The sequence below is a fragment of the Bubalus bubalis genome, chromosome 4, assembly GCF_019923935.1.
Source record: "Bubalus bubalis isolate 160015118507 breed Murrah chromosome 4, NDDB_SH_1, whole genome shotgun sequence".
Classification (NCBI taxonomy): Eukaryota; Metazoa; Chordata; class Mammalia; order Artiodactyla; family Bovidae; genus Bubalus; species Bubalus bubalis.
The window spans coordinates 110,815,913-110,835,539 of record NC_059160.1 but is presented as its reverse complement, the minus strand read 5'-3'; the positions used below and the strand labels follow the sequence as shown (position 1 = coordinate 110,835,539).

Genomic DNA, 19,627 nt, shown 5'->3' with positions numbered 1-19,627 from the left:
GGCTGGATGGCATGCATCACCAACTCGATGGACCTGAGTTTGAGTGAACTCCGGGAGTTGGGGATGGACAGGGAGGCCTGGCGTGCTGCAATTCATGGGGTCGCAAAGAGGCGGACACGACTGAGCGACTGAAGTGAACTGAACTGAATTGAAATCTAGGGCTTCCCTGGTGGCTCAGATGGTAAAGCGTCTGCCTGCAATGCAGGAGACCTGGGCTCGATCCCTGGGTCAGGAAGATCCCCTGGAGAAGGAAATGGCAGCCCACTCCAGTACTCTTGCCTGGAAAATCCCATGGACAGAGGAGCCTAGTAGGCTACAGTCCATAGGGTCACAAAGAGTAGGACAAACTGAGCAACATCCCATTCACTTTCACTGAAATCTAAGCTTCACAAGTTTGCTTTTGAACATGCTGAGTTTAAGATGCTTCTATGATATCTAAAAATAGGTATTTTAAAGTTGTTGGTTATATAGGAACGGAGCTAATGATTTGGAATCATCAGCATAGGTATATATAATAACTGAAGTCATCAGAGTGAAAAAAATTTCTAGTACAAATAAACAGAACAAAAATAATAAGACAAAGTGCTGAGTAACACCAACACATAAAGAATAAGTACAGGAAAGGAAGAAATACAAATAAAACTGGGAAATACCAGCAGAGCAGTAGAAAGAAAATCAAGAGAGTAAGGTTATCACCTAAGTTGCAGCATACATAAAAGAGAACTAGAATCATTTTAAAGGCCTCTTTTCACTTAAAAAAGTCCACACCTGCATCAACCACATGATTATTCAAATACAAACTACAATGCTGACAACTACAAATAAAAACCTAAACATGTGGATATACCCTAATATGTTTGTATTTGCTTGATGTACATACAAGCTTAAAATAAGATTTCAAAAAGTTTAATCTATTAATTAAAAATCCTTCTTACTGCTTTATACAAATGATAATATACAAATTCAAAACAAGGAATATTACTGAAAAAAAAATCAGTGATTTGTCCCTACTATGTATTATGTTTGTAAAGAATACTGTCATAATTGTGAATAATTGTGTTACTAGCTCTTATTGCCAAATTTAGCTCTGTTTATTTTAAAAACAGAAATGTTTTAACCTATTTTCAGGGCTAGATATGTACAGTGCACAATACCCAGAATAAAAGATTGTTTTATTAACTCCAAAAAGATTGCAACGTTCTACTCAGGAATGTTAACACAAGTCTCTAACTAATACACCTCCAAAAAGAATCCTCCTCTGCCCTTAGTTACAAAGTTATTAACCGAAATGTTCAGAAAAGGAACAAGAATAAACAGTATTATCAAGGATAAACACCACTGTTTACTGAAAATTTTTCCCCTCTGGGAATTTTCATATCTTCTGTGGGAAGAATAGAAGGTGCTGTGTTGGGGGATAAACATTGTTATTCTAAAACTACCATGAGGACAAGACTGGCAGCACCATGAGACTACAACTAGAGGAATTTTATGCTAAAATAAGATATTTTAATTTCTCCTTCATATTTGAATGAGATCCTTGCTGGGTACAGTAATCTGGGCTGTAGGTTATTTTCTTTCATCACTTTAAGTATGTCTTGCCATTCCCTCCTGGCCTGAAGAGTTTCTATTGAAAGATCAGCTGTTATCCTTATGGGAATCCCCTTGTGTGATATTTATTGTATTTCCCCTGCTGCTTTTAATATTTGTTCTTTGTGTTTGATCTTTGTTAATTTGATTAATATGTGTCTTGGGGTGTTTCACCTTGGGTTTATCCTGTTTGGGACTCTCTGGGTTTCTTGGACTTGGGTGATTATTTCCTTCCCCATTTTAGGGAAGTTTTCAACTATTATTTCCTCAAGTATTTTCTCATGGTCTTTCTTTTTGTCTTCTTTTTCTGGGACTCCTATGATTCAAATGTTGAAGCGTTTAATATTGTCCTGGAGGTCTATGAGATTGTCCTCATTTCTTTTAATTCGTTTTTCTTTTTTCCTCTCTGATTCATTTATTTCTACCATTCTATCTTCTAATTCACTAATCCTATCTTCTGCCTCTGTTATTCTACTATTTGTTGCCTCCAGAGTGTTTTTGATCTCATTTATTGCATTATTCATTATATATTGACTGTCTTTTATTTCTTCTAGGTCTTTATTAAACCTTTCTTGCATCTTCTCAATCTTTGTCTCCAGGCTATTTATCTGTGATTCCATTTTGATTTCAAGATTTTGGATCATTTTCACTATCATTATTCGGAATTCTTTATCAGGTAGATTCCCTATCTCTTCCTCTTTTGTTTGGTTTGGTGGGCATTTATCCTGTTCCTTTACCTGCTGAGTATTCCTCTGTCTCTTCATCCTGTTTATATTGCTGCATTTGGGGTGTCCTTTCTGTATTCTGGCAGTTTGTGGAGTTCTCTTTATTGTGGAGTTTCCTCACTGTGGGTGGGTTTGTACAGGTGGCTTGTCAAGGTTTCTTGGTTAGGGAAGCCTGTGTCGGTGTTCTGGTGGGTGGAGCTGGATTTCTTCTCTCTGGAGTGCAATGAAGTGTCCATTAATGAGTTATGAGATGTTTATGGTTTTGTAGTAACTTTGGACAGCCTGTATATTGGAGCTCAGGGCTGTGTTCCTATGTTGCTGGAGAATTTGCATGGTATATCTTGCTTTGGAACTTGTTGGCCCTTGTGTGGGCCAACAATAAAATAAGATACTTTAAAGTTTCACAATTAGAAGTAACACAAGACTCCTGAATAAAATCCTCCTTTTAGAAAGTATATCAAATATTCAGGAGTACTGGATAAACTGTAAGATCCTTAATTAAATAACCAACAAGCACCAGCCTGACCTCTGCATTCTCAATATGCTCACTGCCTGACTGTACTCCACCACTGCAGTCCCTGTCCCAAACAGCCCCACCCGCTGGGTAGGCTTTCTCTCTCCCTTTAAACACACACACATAAACAGAGCGACAATTGAATACAAAAGTCATTTCTCAGACTCTATGAGAGTTATGATACATATTCACTGTGGGAAACAGATAACATGATCAATCTCTCCAGTAACCCCAATAACCCAGAGACACAGATGTTATAAAAGTGAAAGTCGCTCAGTCCTGTCCAACTCTTTGCGACCCCATGAACTATACAGTCCATGGAATTCTCCAGGTCAGACTACCGGAGTGGGTAGCCTTTCGGAGTGGGTAGCCTTTCCCTTCTCCAGAGGATCTTCCCAACCAAGGGATCGAACCCAGGTCTCCTGTATTGCAGGTGGATTCTTTACCAGCTGAGCCACAATTCCACAATATATCAATTATTAGTAGTTCATAACCTTTTTGGATTGCAGATCCCTTTGAAAATCTGATGAAAAATATAGCTCTTCTCCGAAATAAGCATGATATTCTTTTACATAGAAATTTAGCAGCTTGTCAATAGAGTTCAAGTTTAGAACACTTTATATGAGACACTGTTTTATTATCATACCCTTTGTTATATGCTCTCCCTACTTGTTTAATATAAATAGGTAATAATTTTCCGATAATTATTAATTCTTATAGGTAATGTTTTCTACAACATCAGTTTAATGTCCATATTGTAACTTTACATTAATATATTACAGCATATACGCTATTTCATTGTTATAAATTTAAGTTTTTCTGTTAGGGGCTATCATACATGTTCTTTTCTTATATGTTAAATACAGTAAATTATCTTAAAGAGATCACTATAAACTTAACCAAGGAAACATTCTATTACAAAAATTACACATTGGGGAGAAAAAAACCCCACAAATACATGACCACCGGTCCACCCTTCCTAAACCTTAAGTTTCAGAAACTTTATGACCCCCACCTCCAAATAATTTTCCAAAGTTATTGAAACATAGTTGTTTTTTTAAAACAATATTTATATCCTTGGCTGTGTCGGGTCTTACTTGCAGCACACAGGGATCTGCACCCTCTGCTGTGGCATGCGGAGCCTTTAGCTGCAGCATACAAACTCTTAGTTGTGGCATGTGGGATCTAGTTCCCTGATCAGGGATCGGACCTGCACTGGGAGCGCAAAGCCTCAAGCACTAGATCACCAGGGAAGCCCCATTTAAACATGCTTTATAAAAAGGAGTTCAGTGAATATTTAAGAAATGTTCTACGTAAATGAGTTGATTCAATAAATAGGGCATAACTAGAGTCACTGCTTAACAAATTCAAAGCATCCTTGATAACTGTAAGAAAAAATTAATATTTAATTCATAATTTATAAGAACACACAAACTGATCTTGTGGATGGCTGTATCCTCTAATGACTTTTTAAGTTTGTGTAGCCATATGTGTAAGTTATTTGGTTTACTGAAAATATTTTCTAACATATAATGCCAAATATCCATCCTTTAGCCCATTCCTCCTTTTTTTCATCCCCATTAATCAGCAGACACCCTCTCCAAGAAATATACATTCTCCAATCTTTGTTGCAACTTGTTGACAGATTAATGAATGTAATTAACTGTTGATATACAATACAACAAATTCCTCTAGATAAGGCATTAATAAGTTCAGATCTAGATTTTGTTTGTTTTTTATCTTGTGTCTGAGTTGCAATGAGTTTGTGAATAATAATTAGTAACCTAAAAAAAATTTTTTAGTAGTACTAAACATAGCTAAACCTTTGAGAGTTGAAAAGTAACAAACCACATGTTCTAGGCTATGAAAATAAAAGAAGCAACAAGTGTACGAACAGGTCACAAGTAAAATAATGGTCTAAAAAGCTTGAAAATAAAAACATACACCCTGTGAAATCAATTGTCTTCCTGATTTAACACAATGATAAATGGTAAATAAATGATCAATGGTAAATAAAGCTTTTGATGAAGATTTGTAAGGAAATTATTCCCCTAATAACCCTAACTAAAGAATGCAAATCTGAAAAGTGCCAATTATAATTTAAGGTGTATCATGCGAAGAGTTGACTCATTGGAAAAGACTCAGATGCTGGGAGGGATTGGGGGCAGGAGGAGAAAGGGAAGACAGAGGATGAGATGGCTGGATGGCATCACCGATTTAATGGACATGAGTTTGGGTGAACTCCGGGAGTTGGTGATGGACAGGGAGACCTGGCATGCTGCGATTCATGGGGTTGCAAAGAGTCGGACATGACTGAGTGAATGAACTGAACTGAACTGACTTAAGAACTTAATGTGTATGAATGATACAACAAATGTGGTAAGTTACTGAAGTTCATTTTTATTTCCCAAAACAAAAACTGATAAAAATACTTTGGCTTGAGAATGTGGCCTGCAAATGGGCCAAATCAAAGCTTTTTGATTGACAATGCTTGCTAGTAAACAAAAAAAGATTCTTTCCAGTTTAAACTAGTCATGCTAAGTAAAAATTACCAAACAATGTTTACATGTTAGAAGTTTAAAGGAATCACAGGTTTCATTATACCTATATAAAAATTACTCAGAAATTAAAATAAAAAGCAGCAGCAGTGCCAAATATGTCAGATTTACTTAGTCCTTGATTACCTTAGCCTTCTTAAACATTGTTTTATCAGTAAACATTTAAATCTTTTCTATTTAATAACTTAGTAATAAAATAACAGCTCTTCTTAATCAATATTTTATTTATATACACTATAATAACCACAACTTTTAACCATATATTTTAAACTTAACATAAAACAGAGGAAAACAGAGGTTTTATACATATAAATCGAAGTAGATGGTCTTGCACAGGCATGTGGGTTCTGGAGTCAGGCTGCCTGAGTTCAAATCTGGACTCATACTGACTAGTTTTGTAACCACAGTGAAATGATTCTACCTCTTTATCTCATTTCCCTCACCTACAAAGTAAATATTTTACCAACAGTACCTTCTTTATAAGATAACTGCAAGAATTGAATGAGAGCTCCATAAAGTACCCTGGACATTATAAGACTTGATAAGATTTACCATTATACTATAATTATTAGCACAAGCATGATGACCACATCTTCTGCAACTTTATGGCTTCAACAGGGAAGGACACTACTACTTCAGCCATCTCTTGTTAAACAACTTCTCATACTTAATTCTGATCTTCATCCTGTACATAAGCACATACATTCAAACACATTTTCTGGTAAAAAGCATTATTCAGTGGTTTGAATGCTTGCGTCCCTCGAAATTCTTATGCTGAAACCCTAATGTCCAACGTAAGGGCACTGGGAGGTGAGGCTGCAGGAGGTGCCTAGGTCACAGAGTTGGAGCCCTTCTGCACGTGTATAAGCGCACTGCCACCGCAGAGCTCTCTAGCCCCTCCCACTACGTGAGGACACAGTGGCAAGCTGTTAAGTCTGCAACTGGCAGGCGGGCCTTCACCAACAGAATCGGACCAAATTACCCACTCTCTCCATCACATGAGGTCACAGTGAGCAGGCAGTTCTCTGAGAGTCAGGAAGAGAACCCTCATGAGAACCAAACCATGCTGGCACTCTGACTGATTCTGGACTTCACAGCCTCCAGAACTGTGAGAAAATAAATTTCTATTTTAGCCATCCTGTCTATGGCATTTTGTTATGGCATTCCAAGCTGACTAGTACAGGGTTTATACTTATCTTTTCAGTGTTTAAATACACAAGTGAAAATGACTCTAAGTTTCTTTTGCTAAGTTCATCAAACCTTTACAAATCCATGCTGTGTGCAGTTTTCAGACTGCAGAGTATGTGAGAATAAGTTGTGGTCTGCCTACAATGCAGTTTCTTTTTAAGAGGACAATTAAGGTTTCTGACATTACACTTATGTCTGCAATATGTTCTTAGTCTTAACTTAAGGATTCTTACCTTTTGTATCTGCCTGAAACTGTTCTAGATGGCTCCTGTAAAGTAAAAATAACAACATATCAGTTTGGGTATGTGTAAAAGCACACACAATTCCAGGTTATATAAAACAATTGATAGAGAATGTTGGAACAATTACCATTACTTTTAAAAATTCACATTGCTGATCAAACAAAACAATATCCTACATTTGATTTTTCAGACAAAACCAATCACTGTTTAAAGATTATATCTTTAATTTGGAAACATTTTAAAAGCTTAGAAAAATATTTTAAAGGGTTATCATTCATCAACCAATCTAAACCTTTTTGGAAGTCGACCATTAAAAAACACAACATATCCCCCTTCTAGTGTTTTCTATGCCCTCAGTTTAAAAAAAAAAAGGAGGGAGGGGTACAATTCACCACAGACATATAATGATTAATGTTTATTTTTTAAAATAGCTAAAAATAAAAGGTGAGAAAATATTTTTTATGCTGATTCTAAGCTAGACCTCCCCCCAAAAAAGATAGCTGTAAGTTAATATTAAGCACTGGGGTGAGAAAACTATTGTTGTTGCTATTTAGTTGCTAAGTCATGTCCGACTCTTTCACAACCCCATGGACTATAGCCCACCAGGCTCCTCTGTCCATGGGATTTCCCAGCCAAGCATACTAGAGTGGGTTGCCATTTCCTTCTCCAAGGAATCGTCCCAACCCAGGGATCAAACCTGCATCTCTTGCTTGGCAGGCGGATTCTTTCCCACTGAGCCATCAGGGAAATGGGAAAACTATGTTGCCTTGCCACCAACAGGGCAGTCTTCTGTTGGTTGAAGACTCTGTTTTGTCTTCTGCAGTATCACTTTAATAACATAGTCAAAATTAGGGCTTCCCTGGTGGCTCAGATGGTAAAGTAAAGAGTCTGCCTGCAATGCAGGAGACCCAGGTTTAATTCCTGGGTCGGGAACATCCCCTGGAGAAGGATATGGCAACCCACTCCAGTATTCTTGCCTGGAAAATCAAATTGATGGAGGAGCCTGGCGGACTACAATCCATGGGGTAGCAAAGAGATGGACACGACTGAGCAACTAACACATAGTCAAAATTAAATGATAAGTCTTACTTAACAGATTACAAATCAACCATACTCCTATAATTTTTTTTTAATTTTTTAAATAAGTAAGTCTTTGACTCTGCAAGCCCATGGACTGCAGCCAACCAGATTCCTCTGTCCATGGAATTTCCAGGCAAGAATACTGGAGTGGGTAGGCATTCCCTTCTCCAGGGCATCTTCGAGACCCAGGGATCAAACCCTGATCTCCTGCATTGCAAGCAGATTCTTTACCATGTGAGCCACTAGGGAAGCCCATAAGATGATCAGATTCCAGCCTAAAACAGCAAATACTACATGGTAGAGTAAAGAATGTATCAATGTGGAAAAACAAGATAGAAAAGTCATACAGTTATGACTAAGACTTAGAATCAAGTTCCAACCAGACAGGCTACCCAGTAGCTGTGAGACTGTGGTAAGTTATTTAACTTCCATTAGTCTCAGTTTCTTCATCTCTAAAATAGGAATAAAAACAATGTCTACTTTACCAGGTTGTTGTGGGGATTAAATGATGGAAGTGATAAAAACAATTAGTAAAACTCCTTTGCAACAGGTGAATAATTTAAAATTGACAGTGAAGGTTTTTTTTTAAAAAACCTAGGATGTGGAAGAATCTTTACTGAATTTTCTGAGCAGAACTTTAATAAATCTGACTTAATTCCTCCAAATCAATAAAGTCCCATTACTACAGCCTACTAGCAAATGGCATCCCACTCCAGTATTCCTGCCTGGGAAATTCCATGGACAAAGGAGCCTAGTGGGCTCCAGTCCATGGAGTCACAGAGAGTTAGACATGACTGAGCACACGTAGCACACACCACAACAGCCTACATCACTTATTTAAATATGACTTTATCGCATTTTTAAGTGATGCGATAAAGGAGCAGCAGGGGTCTCTCACTTTTGATTTCTTTTTCCCCCAAAACCTCAGTATAAACAGTATGCAATAAATATATATTGACAACCTATAGAAATAACTTCCCTGGTAATCTACAGTTATAGAAAAAGCACCACCTTGGAATTAAAAAGTTTTCGAAAGTAACCAGGTGATACGATACAAGAAGTGCCCATGTGTGTGGGCCTGGCCCTTTAATAGGATCACCCCTGGAGGAGCCTTGGTCCGACAGTTGGTTCAAAGACATTTTACCCTCTTCTGGGCACCAACTGATCTCATAGCAGGGACAATAACAAAAGCCTAGCAAGTCAGCTTTAAACAGTTTCTTATCTACCTGTCATTAAACTATGAGACCCTAAAGATAAGACAGATGAATCTTTGTACTCTAACACCAAACATGTAAAACAGAGCTCCTATTTACAAAAATATGATATCTCTAAGTGAATAACAAAGAATATACTTTATAAAATCTAGTTTTTTAAAACTATTTTTTAAACCATAGTAACTAGATTAAAATGTGTAATCCTAGTTATTTAGATAAAGCAGAAAGAAATACTAAAGTTATGTGTATACACTCAAAGTAATGATTTCAAATGCAACTTTTCCCCTTAAGTTTTATAAGCAGTATTCCAACTAATATTTTATCAAGGTTTTCTTTCATAATATTCCCTAATCTTATTATACATGAACTAAAACTTTAGGCACAGACCTTAAAGGATGTCCATCTAAATTAAATATGCATTAGAAAAGATGCTAATGACACAGTAAGATCCAAAACATAAACACCTCTCTGATTTTGGTTATAACTGAAATATTTCAAAAAATGACATCAGCCTGATTATCCAGACTACTTCTTACTGCAATGAAATTAGCATAACTGCTAAATGATAAGAGCCTCTGCTACACTGATGGATTTGTGTGTAGCTGATATATTGACTGTAATGGTATGGAAACCTGGCAATAAAAAATATTTGAGGCTTCATGTAGGCATTTTCCCCTTACATGGTAGAACTAGAGACTAACACACATTTAGATTAGAATTTTAATCTGTACAGAAATGTGAAATGCAGGATGTTTTTGGCAACACTACCCTACAGTAGCATGATACTACTGTTACACTGGCCTGCCTACAAATGATTTAAAAGTACCACTGAAGTATACTATTAACAAGAAGAAGTGGTATGTTACTAATTTTTTACATTTCTTACAGCTTTTTAAAAAACAACTAGTCACTTAAAAGGCGCTTTCCAGGTGGCACAGTGCTAAAGAATCTGCCTGCCAATGCAGGAGGTGTGGGCTCAATCCCTGGGTAGGGAAGATCCTCTGGAGTAGGAAATGGCAATCCATTTCATTATTCTTGCCTGGAAAAATTCCATGGGCAGCAGAGCCTGGCGGGCTATAGTCCATGGGATTGCAAAGAGTCAGACATAACTGAGCGACTGAGCACACAGTCACTTAAAACATATCTCAAGTTTTACAGTATTTTCTGTACAACTCGTCTGGTACAACTGATAAAATTATAAACTCAGACATACTTGACCAAACTACTCCATGCTCAAGTCCAAGATATGTTAACAATCAGATTTAAGTCTATTTCTATATAACTTATATTCAAGTTAAGATTCTAAAGCAGACCAACACTCTTAAGTTTATTGCTTATTGGCCAGATTTGAAAACTGTTTTTATTAGATTATACATTTTGTAGTTAAATATTATTTCACAGTGACTCTGGTAACCAAATTTCATTGCTTAACAACCAAATGCTCCTCAAATCAGACAGACTACATTAGTGTCAGCAGAGATTGGGAGGGGTGGCAGCCTGCTTCTCAAGCGTATTCAAAACTGATATGTACAGATGGGAGCTTAAAGCCATCTTTACACCCTGACAAAAAGACAAAACTGAAATATTAGACAGAAGGGAAAAAAAATTCAACACCTATAGTGCAGTGACGTTTACTCCTTGGAAGGAAAGTTATGACCAACCTAGATAGCATATTCAAAAGCAGAGACATTACTTTGCCAACAAAGGTCCATTTAGTCAAGGCTATGGTTTTTTCTGTGGTTATGTATGGATGCGAGAGTTGGACTGTGAAGAAGGCTGAGCGCCGAAGAATTGATGCTTTTGAATTGTGGTGTTGGAGAAGACTCTTGAGGGTCCCTTGGACTGCAAGGAGATCCAACCAGTCCATTCTGAAGGAGATCAGCCCTGGGTGTTCTTTGGAAGGAATGATGCTAAAGCTGAAACTCCAGTACTTTGGCCACCTCATGCGAAGAGTTGACTCATTGGAAAAGACTCTGATGCTGGGAGGGATTGGGGGCAGGAGGAGAAGGGGACGGCAGAGGATGAGATGGCTGGATGGCATCACTGACTCGATGGACGTGAGTCTGGGTGAACTCTGGGAGTTGGTGATGGACAGGGAGGCCTGGCGTGCTGCGATTCATGGGGTCACAGAGTCGGACACGACTGAGCGACTGAACTGAACAGTCCCTTACAATTTTGAGGAGGAAAATGCTTGATGCTTCTATGTATTAATACACAATTCTATACAAATATAACTATAAGCCTCTATATTTCAGGGACCACAAAGATTTCCGAGCAAACAGTGATAACAATTACCATAACTGTTAAAAAGTTGACAATTTTAGTCTAAATGTAGGGGCGGGGGAGAAGAAACACTTTCAGTATCACTGAAACTCTTATAAAAAATACAAAGGTTAAGGTTATACTGGTCTTTAAAGTTTCAAAGACGATGTAATTAGACCTTCAATAACTCCAAAGTCTATTATACTACTGATTTAAAATATACTTTTCCTAAAATAATCTTCCTTGCAATGGCATGGTTTATATTACAAAAGGAAAGGAGAAAGATCTATGTAGAGCTTAGAAAAAGCTGGCAAAGCAAATTGGTTTATTTAAGTTTAAATAAAACATTCTGCTTCATTCAAGCTTACAATGCTCAATAAGGAAATCCCACGAACATTGTCTTTACAGGTGCAATGGGAGATCACAACTTGTAAAGTATGAACAAATATAAAAGCAAATGTGAAATAAGATTAGACAAATACAGGCCCAGTAGAATATAGTAAAATAATACTCAAGTTATTTAAATTTATTTGAGCCCCCAATAAAACTATGGTATACCATGTTAACTGACTTTCAGGAGTACATTAAAATACCTATACTGGTATACACAAGGTATTGATACTAAAGATACAAAGTTGAAGATGAATGAAGAATGGAACATCTATAAGGTATAACTGATAAAATAACTTAAAAATGAAAATAAGAAAACTGAACATAATGTACATACAGCAGGGGAACTTGGCCTGGTATGAGAAATCAGAGCCTGAGCAGAACGACGAGAGGTGGACAATGCAGGAAAGGGAAGTCAGGGTATCAGGCCTGAGGAGAGGTCAGAAAGGGAGCCCCATGAAGGGATACTGAGAGCCCCAGAGTGTGAGGGCATGATGGTCATCCACGGAGGAGGGTGGCCCAAAATGGGGGTTTTGCCCATAAGGGTAAAGAAGGTATTCCCTCGAAGATGCGGCCTGGCATGGAGAATTCACAGCCTGTGCAGGGTGTGGAGAGGATCTCTGTAGGGAATGAGCAGGGGAGATGTGCTAGAGCCCCAATAAATAGGATGAAGAGAGCATCCACAGAGTGGTAGCCTGGCCTGGGTGGGTGAAAACCCAATCAGGTTGATAAGGCATCCCCAGGGAGGAGTAATCCAGCATGAGGTCTGCGCAGGGCAAAGAAAGCCCTGAGGGAAGAGCAGCCCTCATGGGACGGCAGGGGCAAAGCAGGGTGGCTGGGGATCCACAGGGGGAGTGACCTGCTATGAGGAGTCAGAACCAAGCAGGGTAAAGAGGGAACTCTGCAGCCTCACAAGGGAATGGCCAAGCCTGAAGAAAGTGAAGAGTGTTCATGCAGAAGGTAAAACCAATATGTGACGTCAGAACCCACTTGTGGTGAGGAAGGCATCAGCGTGAGGAAGGAGTGACAATGGGAGAGAGGTTACATACAGGGGAACTGAATAAATAAGAAAACATATTAAGAATAATGTGAAACAGGTTACCCAATGTCAGAAAAGGGAGTTACAAATACTAGACTAAGCCTTGCGATATCAGATTACAATTGGCCATACTGGTATAAATTAGTTTCAATATCTGCATAAATAGATGTAGCTAGCTAGACAGGTAAGTAAGCAGCAAACAGATGTGCATACGTATGTATGCGCATATAGGCACACAAAGTAGGTCTGTACATAGAGCGGGACTAGGAACGGTGACACCTCAACAACATGAACACAACTACAGCCCAGATCTTGGCTTCATACTATCATTTTCAATAAAAGGAATCAGGGCTCCTTAGAGACACAGCTGCTTTCAAGGCTGGAGTAAGAAAGCTCCAGATGAGTCTGCAATACCTTATTACACCAGAAAACAAAGAAGTATTCGAAGAAAGACGGAGATGCAGCAAATGATACAAAAGGTTACAGGGGCTCCCACTGGCCAAATCTGGGATACTGTGAATATTAAAATAAACAGTGATGCTGTGGTAGAGCAAACTCAGGGAGATAGTGAAAGACAGGGAAGCCTGGTGTGCTGCAGTTCATGGGGCTGCAAGGAGTCAGACACGACTTAGCAACTGAACAACAAGGTAGACTAATGACCCTCAAAGATATTCACATCTTAATTTCTAAAACCTTCGAACATATTAGGTTACACAGCAAAGGGAAATTAAGGTAGCTAATCAATGACCTTAAATAGGGAGATTGTACTGCGTTATCTAATGGGCCCATTGTAATCACAATGGTCACTCAAAGTGGAAGAAAGAGGCAGAAAGTCAGAGGGAAATAGAGCAAAGCAGAAAAGTCACAATTTTTACCTTGAAGAAGGAAGAGGGACAAGGAATTCAGGTAGCTGCTAAAAGCTGGAAGAGGCAAGGAAATGGATTCTCTCCTATAGCATCCAAAAAGGAATGCAGTCCTGATTTTACCCTTTGATTTCGATCCACAGTTTTACAAGTCCAATGAGATTGCCAACTAAAACCACTGTAAGTTGATAAACTTGTGTTGTTTTAAGATACCAAATTTGTGGCGTTTTAAGATACCAAATTTGTGGCAATCAAGCTAATACAGGATGGGTAAAACCCATCAGATAAAATGGCGAGTAGTGAGTTGATACAGATATATAGACATAAATAGATGACAGACAAATGGGTGCAGAGAATAGAGAGTTTGATGGAGACAAAGTCATCTACATGGCTCAGAGGACTTAGCCACAAAGCACTTATTAAACAGCAGCAGGGAAGCCTGGCAAACACTACCTTAATCATATGACCAAAGTGATCAGCAGCAGCAACGGAACACATTAAAACCATGTGTCACCTGATGGACTACACACTGAGAAAAACACGGCGTCAATTCTGTGATATACACAACATGAATCTCATCAGAAGTAAATATTAGATAACCCAAACCGAAGGTCATATGATAAAAATAAATGACCTATAATCTTAAAAAGTGTTAAGATTAAGAAAGCTAAAGAAAGATGGATCAAACTAGAAACTAAGGAGATACAGCAACTAAACAGAATATGTGATTCTGAACTAGACCCTTTGCTATAATTTAGGATATGATTGGGACAACTGGTGAAACTTGATGGTATCTGAAGAAACTAGATGGTAAAAAAATGTGTCAATGTCAATTTTAATTTTCTATCTTGAAGAGCTATGTTGCAGTTATGCAGGAGATCTTCATTGCAGAAAACACACAGGGAAGTATTGGGGGTAATAAGGCATCAAGTTAGCAACTTACTCTCAAACATTTTAAGGGGGAAAAAAAATTCTCTACACAGTACTTGTAACTTTTCAGTTAGCCTGAGAATGTTTTAAAAGGAAAATCAATAAATGAATCAAAGAAAGAAGTAAAATAAAATTCATAAATGCCCTCTCATAAAATGCTCTTGATTACATAAACTGATAAACTTTTCTTTATAAGTAATTTAGGCAATATGTTGAGAAATTTTTAGTCTTAAATATGAATTATAGGGAATTCCCTGGGGGTCCCTTGTGATTCAGCTGGTAAAGAATCCACCTGCAATGCGGGAGACCTGGGTTCGATCCCTGGGTTGGGAAGATCCCCTGGAGAAGGGAAAGGCTACCCACTCCAGTATTCTGGCCTGGAGAATTCCATGGACTGTATAGTCCATGGTGTTACAGAGTCGGACACAACTGAGCAAGTTCCACTTTCACTGGTGGTCCAGTAATTAGGATTTTGTGCTTCCACTGCAAGAAGAACCAGTTCAATCCCTGGTGGGGAACTAAGATCCCGCAAGTCATGAGGGATAGCTAATAAATAATTTTTAAAAATTGTTATGACCTTTGACCCAATAAGTCTATCTCTGGTAATCTGGCCAAAGAAAATAATTCAAAACAAGTTCAATTTACATAGATATTACTTTCAGTAGTACTTATAACAGCAAAAATGTTTAACCACTGAGGAATCCTATTAATGGGAAATTTGTATCAACTACTATTCACATTAAAAAAGAAAATTCTATGCCAGTGAAAATAATATATAAAGAGATTTGAATAACATGAAAAAAATGTTCATGCTCTAACACCTACAAAGAGAATTTTGGCAATATCATCAAAATTACAAACATGTATTCCTTTTCACTCAGAGATCCCAGTGCTAGGGTTTTATCCTACTGATTTATACACACATACACAAAAGACTGTAAGTTGCTTACATATTGAAAGGTTTTTACCACTACATTGTTTGTAGCATCAAAAACGTACATGTTTCAACTAAATGATCAAGTCAGAAAAATTACGATACATCTATAAAACAGAATATTCTGTGGTTACAAAAAAGATAATAAGGAAGCTCTTTATGTACTATCGCAGAAGTCTCTCCACAATATTAAATGAAAAGAACAAGCTGCAAGAGTGCGCCTAAAATTAGGAATATGTATATTATACACACACACTGCCTTCAGAAGAATGTACAAGAAAAGAAAGCACTGCTGCTGCTGCTGCTGCTAAGTCGCTTCAGTCGTGTCTGACTCTGTGCGACCCCAGAGACAGCAGCCCACCAGGCTCCCCCGTCCCTGGGATTCTCCAGGCAAGAACACTGGAGTGGGTTGCCATTTCCTTCTCCAAAAGAAAGCACTAGTTGCCTCCAAAGAAGGTAACCAGGTAGGTGAGAGAGACTTTTTACTATTTTTTTCCTTTCTATGCTTTTTGCATTTTTTAGCATGTGACATATGTTTCCTTTTAAATTAATTAAGCCTAATGTTTAAAATTTAATAAACAATTTATAAAAATACATAAAGAAAGGTACTTGCCTATCTTTCATATTTTCCATTGATCCTGTATTATTTATCAGAGATTTAATATATTACTTTAAAAACTGACAGGATTAGGCATGACTACCTAGGGAAAAACATGGCTAAAATGTGTAAAATCATAGGTAAAAATGAAAGAAAAAAATTTAAAGGCTCATATTTTATTACTGCTACTCCATATTACTTGAAAAAAGCCAAACAGAAACTTAAAATACTCTAACCTTTCATAAAGCATACTATTACCCCAAATCCATGTTCCCATTTCATTCTTCATTTCAAAAAATCTGTTTCACTGAATGGCGAAGATTCACATGTACCCTGTGTGCTCAGCTGTGTGGGACTCTTGGTGACTCCATGGACTGCAGCCTGCCAGGCTCTTCTGCCCATGGGATTTCCCAGGTAAGAATCCTAGAATGGGTTGCCATTTCCTCCTCCAGGGGATCTTCCTGACCCAGGGATGGAACCTGTGTCTCTTGTTTCTCCTGCACTGTAGGTGGATTCTTGACAACTGTGCTACCACATAGATAATGCTAAGAAACAAAGTCTTTCTCTCTGGTCTGTTAAAAAAAAAAAAAAGAAGAAAGCCTTAAAACAACCAATGGAGACTTCCTTGGTGGTCCAGTGGTTAAGAATCTGCCTGCCAATACAGGCGACATGGGTTCAATCCCTGGTCCAGGAAGATTCCACAGGCTGCAGGACAACCAAGTCCATTCACCACAACTACTGAGCCTGAGCACCCCAGGCCAGTGCTCTACATCAAGAGAAGCCTCCACAATGCGAAGCCCCTGCCCCACAACTAGAGAGGAGCCTCCACCTGCCACTAGAGAAAGCCCTCATGCAGCCATGGAGACCCAGCGCAGCCATAAATACATAATATGTATTTTTTAATGCCAATATTTTCTTTCTATTTATTGTTTTTGAAGTTGGAATTATAAATAAAATCTATCCTATCTTAGAGTAACAGAATATGAGTTTAGGTAGGAACTCAGAGAGAGGCCAGCTATGTAGACAGAAGAGTTCTTGTTCCCATTCCCACTTCAGTGTGGCAGTCTGTAATCCACGGGAGACTCTCTGCTTCTCTTTCATCCTAAGCACACAGCCTGAAAAATAGATACTTAAAACCACGATCACCAGTGAGTCACATCCTAATTGCTAATGAAACAAATGAAAATGAGAGAAATGAAGGGTAGATCTAGGAAGAGACTAGTAAAGCTATAGGAAAGAAGTTAAACTGCAAGAGACCAGATCAGCTGACACTTCTCCGTATCTGGGTTTAAACCTGGGAATAACCTAAACACTAAGCTCCCCAGCATCGAAGGGTAAGGACTTCATTCAACAGAAATAAATCAGCTCTCTTTCCAAAAGCTGTTGCCTGATGTTAAGTGACATGATCAAGAACTGAAACCAGGTCTAGATTCTCAATCTAAATGCTATACTGTCTCTATCCTAACAAAGTAAGCCTATTTCTTCACCTGGAATATGTATAGGTTTCATTTCAACTTTGTTGTGATACACAAAGGATACAAAGATAGTTTAATATAATAGGGCACTACTTCTCCTAGTAGTAGCAACTGCAATACAGGGGAACAGACAAACCCGCGTTACTCTACCATTCACCACCTCAATATCCGCCTCGAAGAGAAGAGAAAAGAGGAATTTTGCATTCATATCCAAACCACTTCAAAACATTTTGCCTCTTTCAGTTAAATGCCTTCTATTATAACCCTGCAAGTTAATAGGCAACCTTATATTTCATCTTTTTTCATCAATAAAACAGGGAGACGCATGTACTGCTTGGAAACCCCCTTTTAAAGTGGTATCATAATAAAATGCATTAAAAAAAAATAAAACGCTGAAAAGACAACACAGCAGCTTAACACCTCAAAATATCGCCAGATTAATTTAAGATTAAATATATACAGATCATTCCCAAATGACAGTTTGCATGGAATGATTCTGCAGAGCAATCTGCTTTAAACTGAGGTACTCCAATGCCAACATCTTCCAATTCTCTGTGCCACAAGAAGCCAAGATAACACCTAATTAGAAACTGACCTAAATTTTCTTTTAAAAAGTATTTTATAACTACACAGAAGCACTGATGTATCTGGCAATTCACAATACTACATATTGTGTTTTATTATGTTTAAACATTTCACTTAGTAGAAACTTGTTATTCAATTCTACTTGCTATGTAATTCTAAAGCAAATATCAGCTGAGAACAGAACTGTCTCCTAAACCTTACTTAACAGCAAAAGAGCTAATTACTTTTCCTGGTTATTTTCACAATGGATACTGTTTAAACCTGCTTGGTTAATCAGTAAATATTCATTGATCAGGATCTAAGAACCAAATACTGCTTACATCAAAAGGTATTTAGACATAAGGAAAATACATAGTTAAATTCATTTAAAGTACTTCAGGGGAGCTGATGCAATTAAAATAAAATTGGAAAAATTATTACCAGTAAGTTAAAAAAACTATTGTTAAAATAGCTAGTGACAGTCTAGAATTTCTAAATACTCACTTGTAGCAGGTAAGAACTTCCTGGATCTAACAAGCTTACAGCCTCATTTTGCATTGTGTTCTGTTGTGTAATCGCATCTTCTCGTTTCCGCTCTTTCTGCCCAGCTTCGTCATCTTCATATTCATCTAAGCACTGAAAGAAAGAATAGTTTTCATTTTATTTCTATATAATATTAATAAAATGTTTTTATTAAAAGTATGTGAAGATAAATTTGATAGCAAATAGAAATATGGAGCATTCAGAAACTACACAATACAAGTGTTCCTTTCAACAACAGGTGCATTTAATTCCTATAAACTAAATTATCTACTTAAAACCCAAACCTCCACATTCACACCTGTCAACATCTTTTCTCGAGGCTCTAACCACTAGTGACAGGGTTTGCTTAAAGCTAGGGTTCATTTATTCTGTATCACTCTATCTTCAAGTACATAGACTGTGTATCTTAAAGTACTTTTTGGAGGGTAATAACAGACACACAGAAGGCAATGGCACCCCACTCCAGTACTCTTGCCTAGAAAATCCCATGGACAGAGGAGCCTGGTAGGCTGTGGTCCATGGGGTCGCTAAGAGTCAGACATGACTGAGCGACTTCACTTTCACTTTTCACTTTCATGCATTGGAGAAGGAAATGGCAACCCACTCCAGTGTTCTTGCCTGGAGAATCCCAGGGATGGGGGAGCCTGGTGGGCTGCCGTCTATGGGGTCGCACAGAGTCAGACACGACTGAAGCGACTTAGCAGCAGCAACAGACACACCACACAGACACAGAATGCAGAATCTAATGGGAAGATGTGTACGCATGTGTGTGTATGTGCATAGATAACTCAATGATAGTGGCCCTTTTTCTACCTTAGTAGTACCTATGAGTATTTTCACTTCAAGAGTAAATCTTCAACAAAAGACTCTGTGGAACTTGTAACTTAAAAAATGAGTTTAATTTGGAATTGCAAATACAGA

General features: G+C 37.9%; 1 protein-coding gene across 1 annotated transcript in view; it reads right to left on the bottom strand.

Annotated features, from left to right (window-relative positions):
• The window catches only part of PAWR (pro-apoptotic WT1 regulator), a 123,674-nt gene that overhangs the window by 24,680 nt on the left and 79,367 nt on the right, over positions 1 to 19,627 (bottom strand). The window contains exons 2-3 of the mRNA XM_006049501.3: positions 18,668 to 18,799; positions 6,806 to 6,840 (exon numbers count right to left, since the gene is read on the bottom strand). Coding sequence (XP_006049563.3) covers positions 6,806 to 6,840; positions 18,668 to 18,799 — 167 coding nt within the window. The remainder of the gene's footprint in view (positions 1 to 6,805; positions 6,841 to 18,667; positions 18,800 to 19,627) is intronic.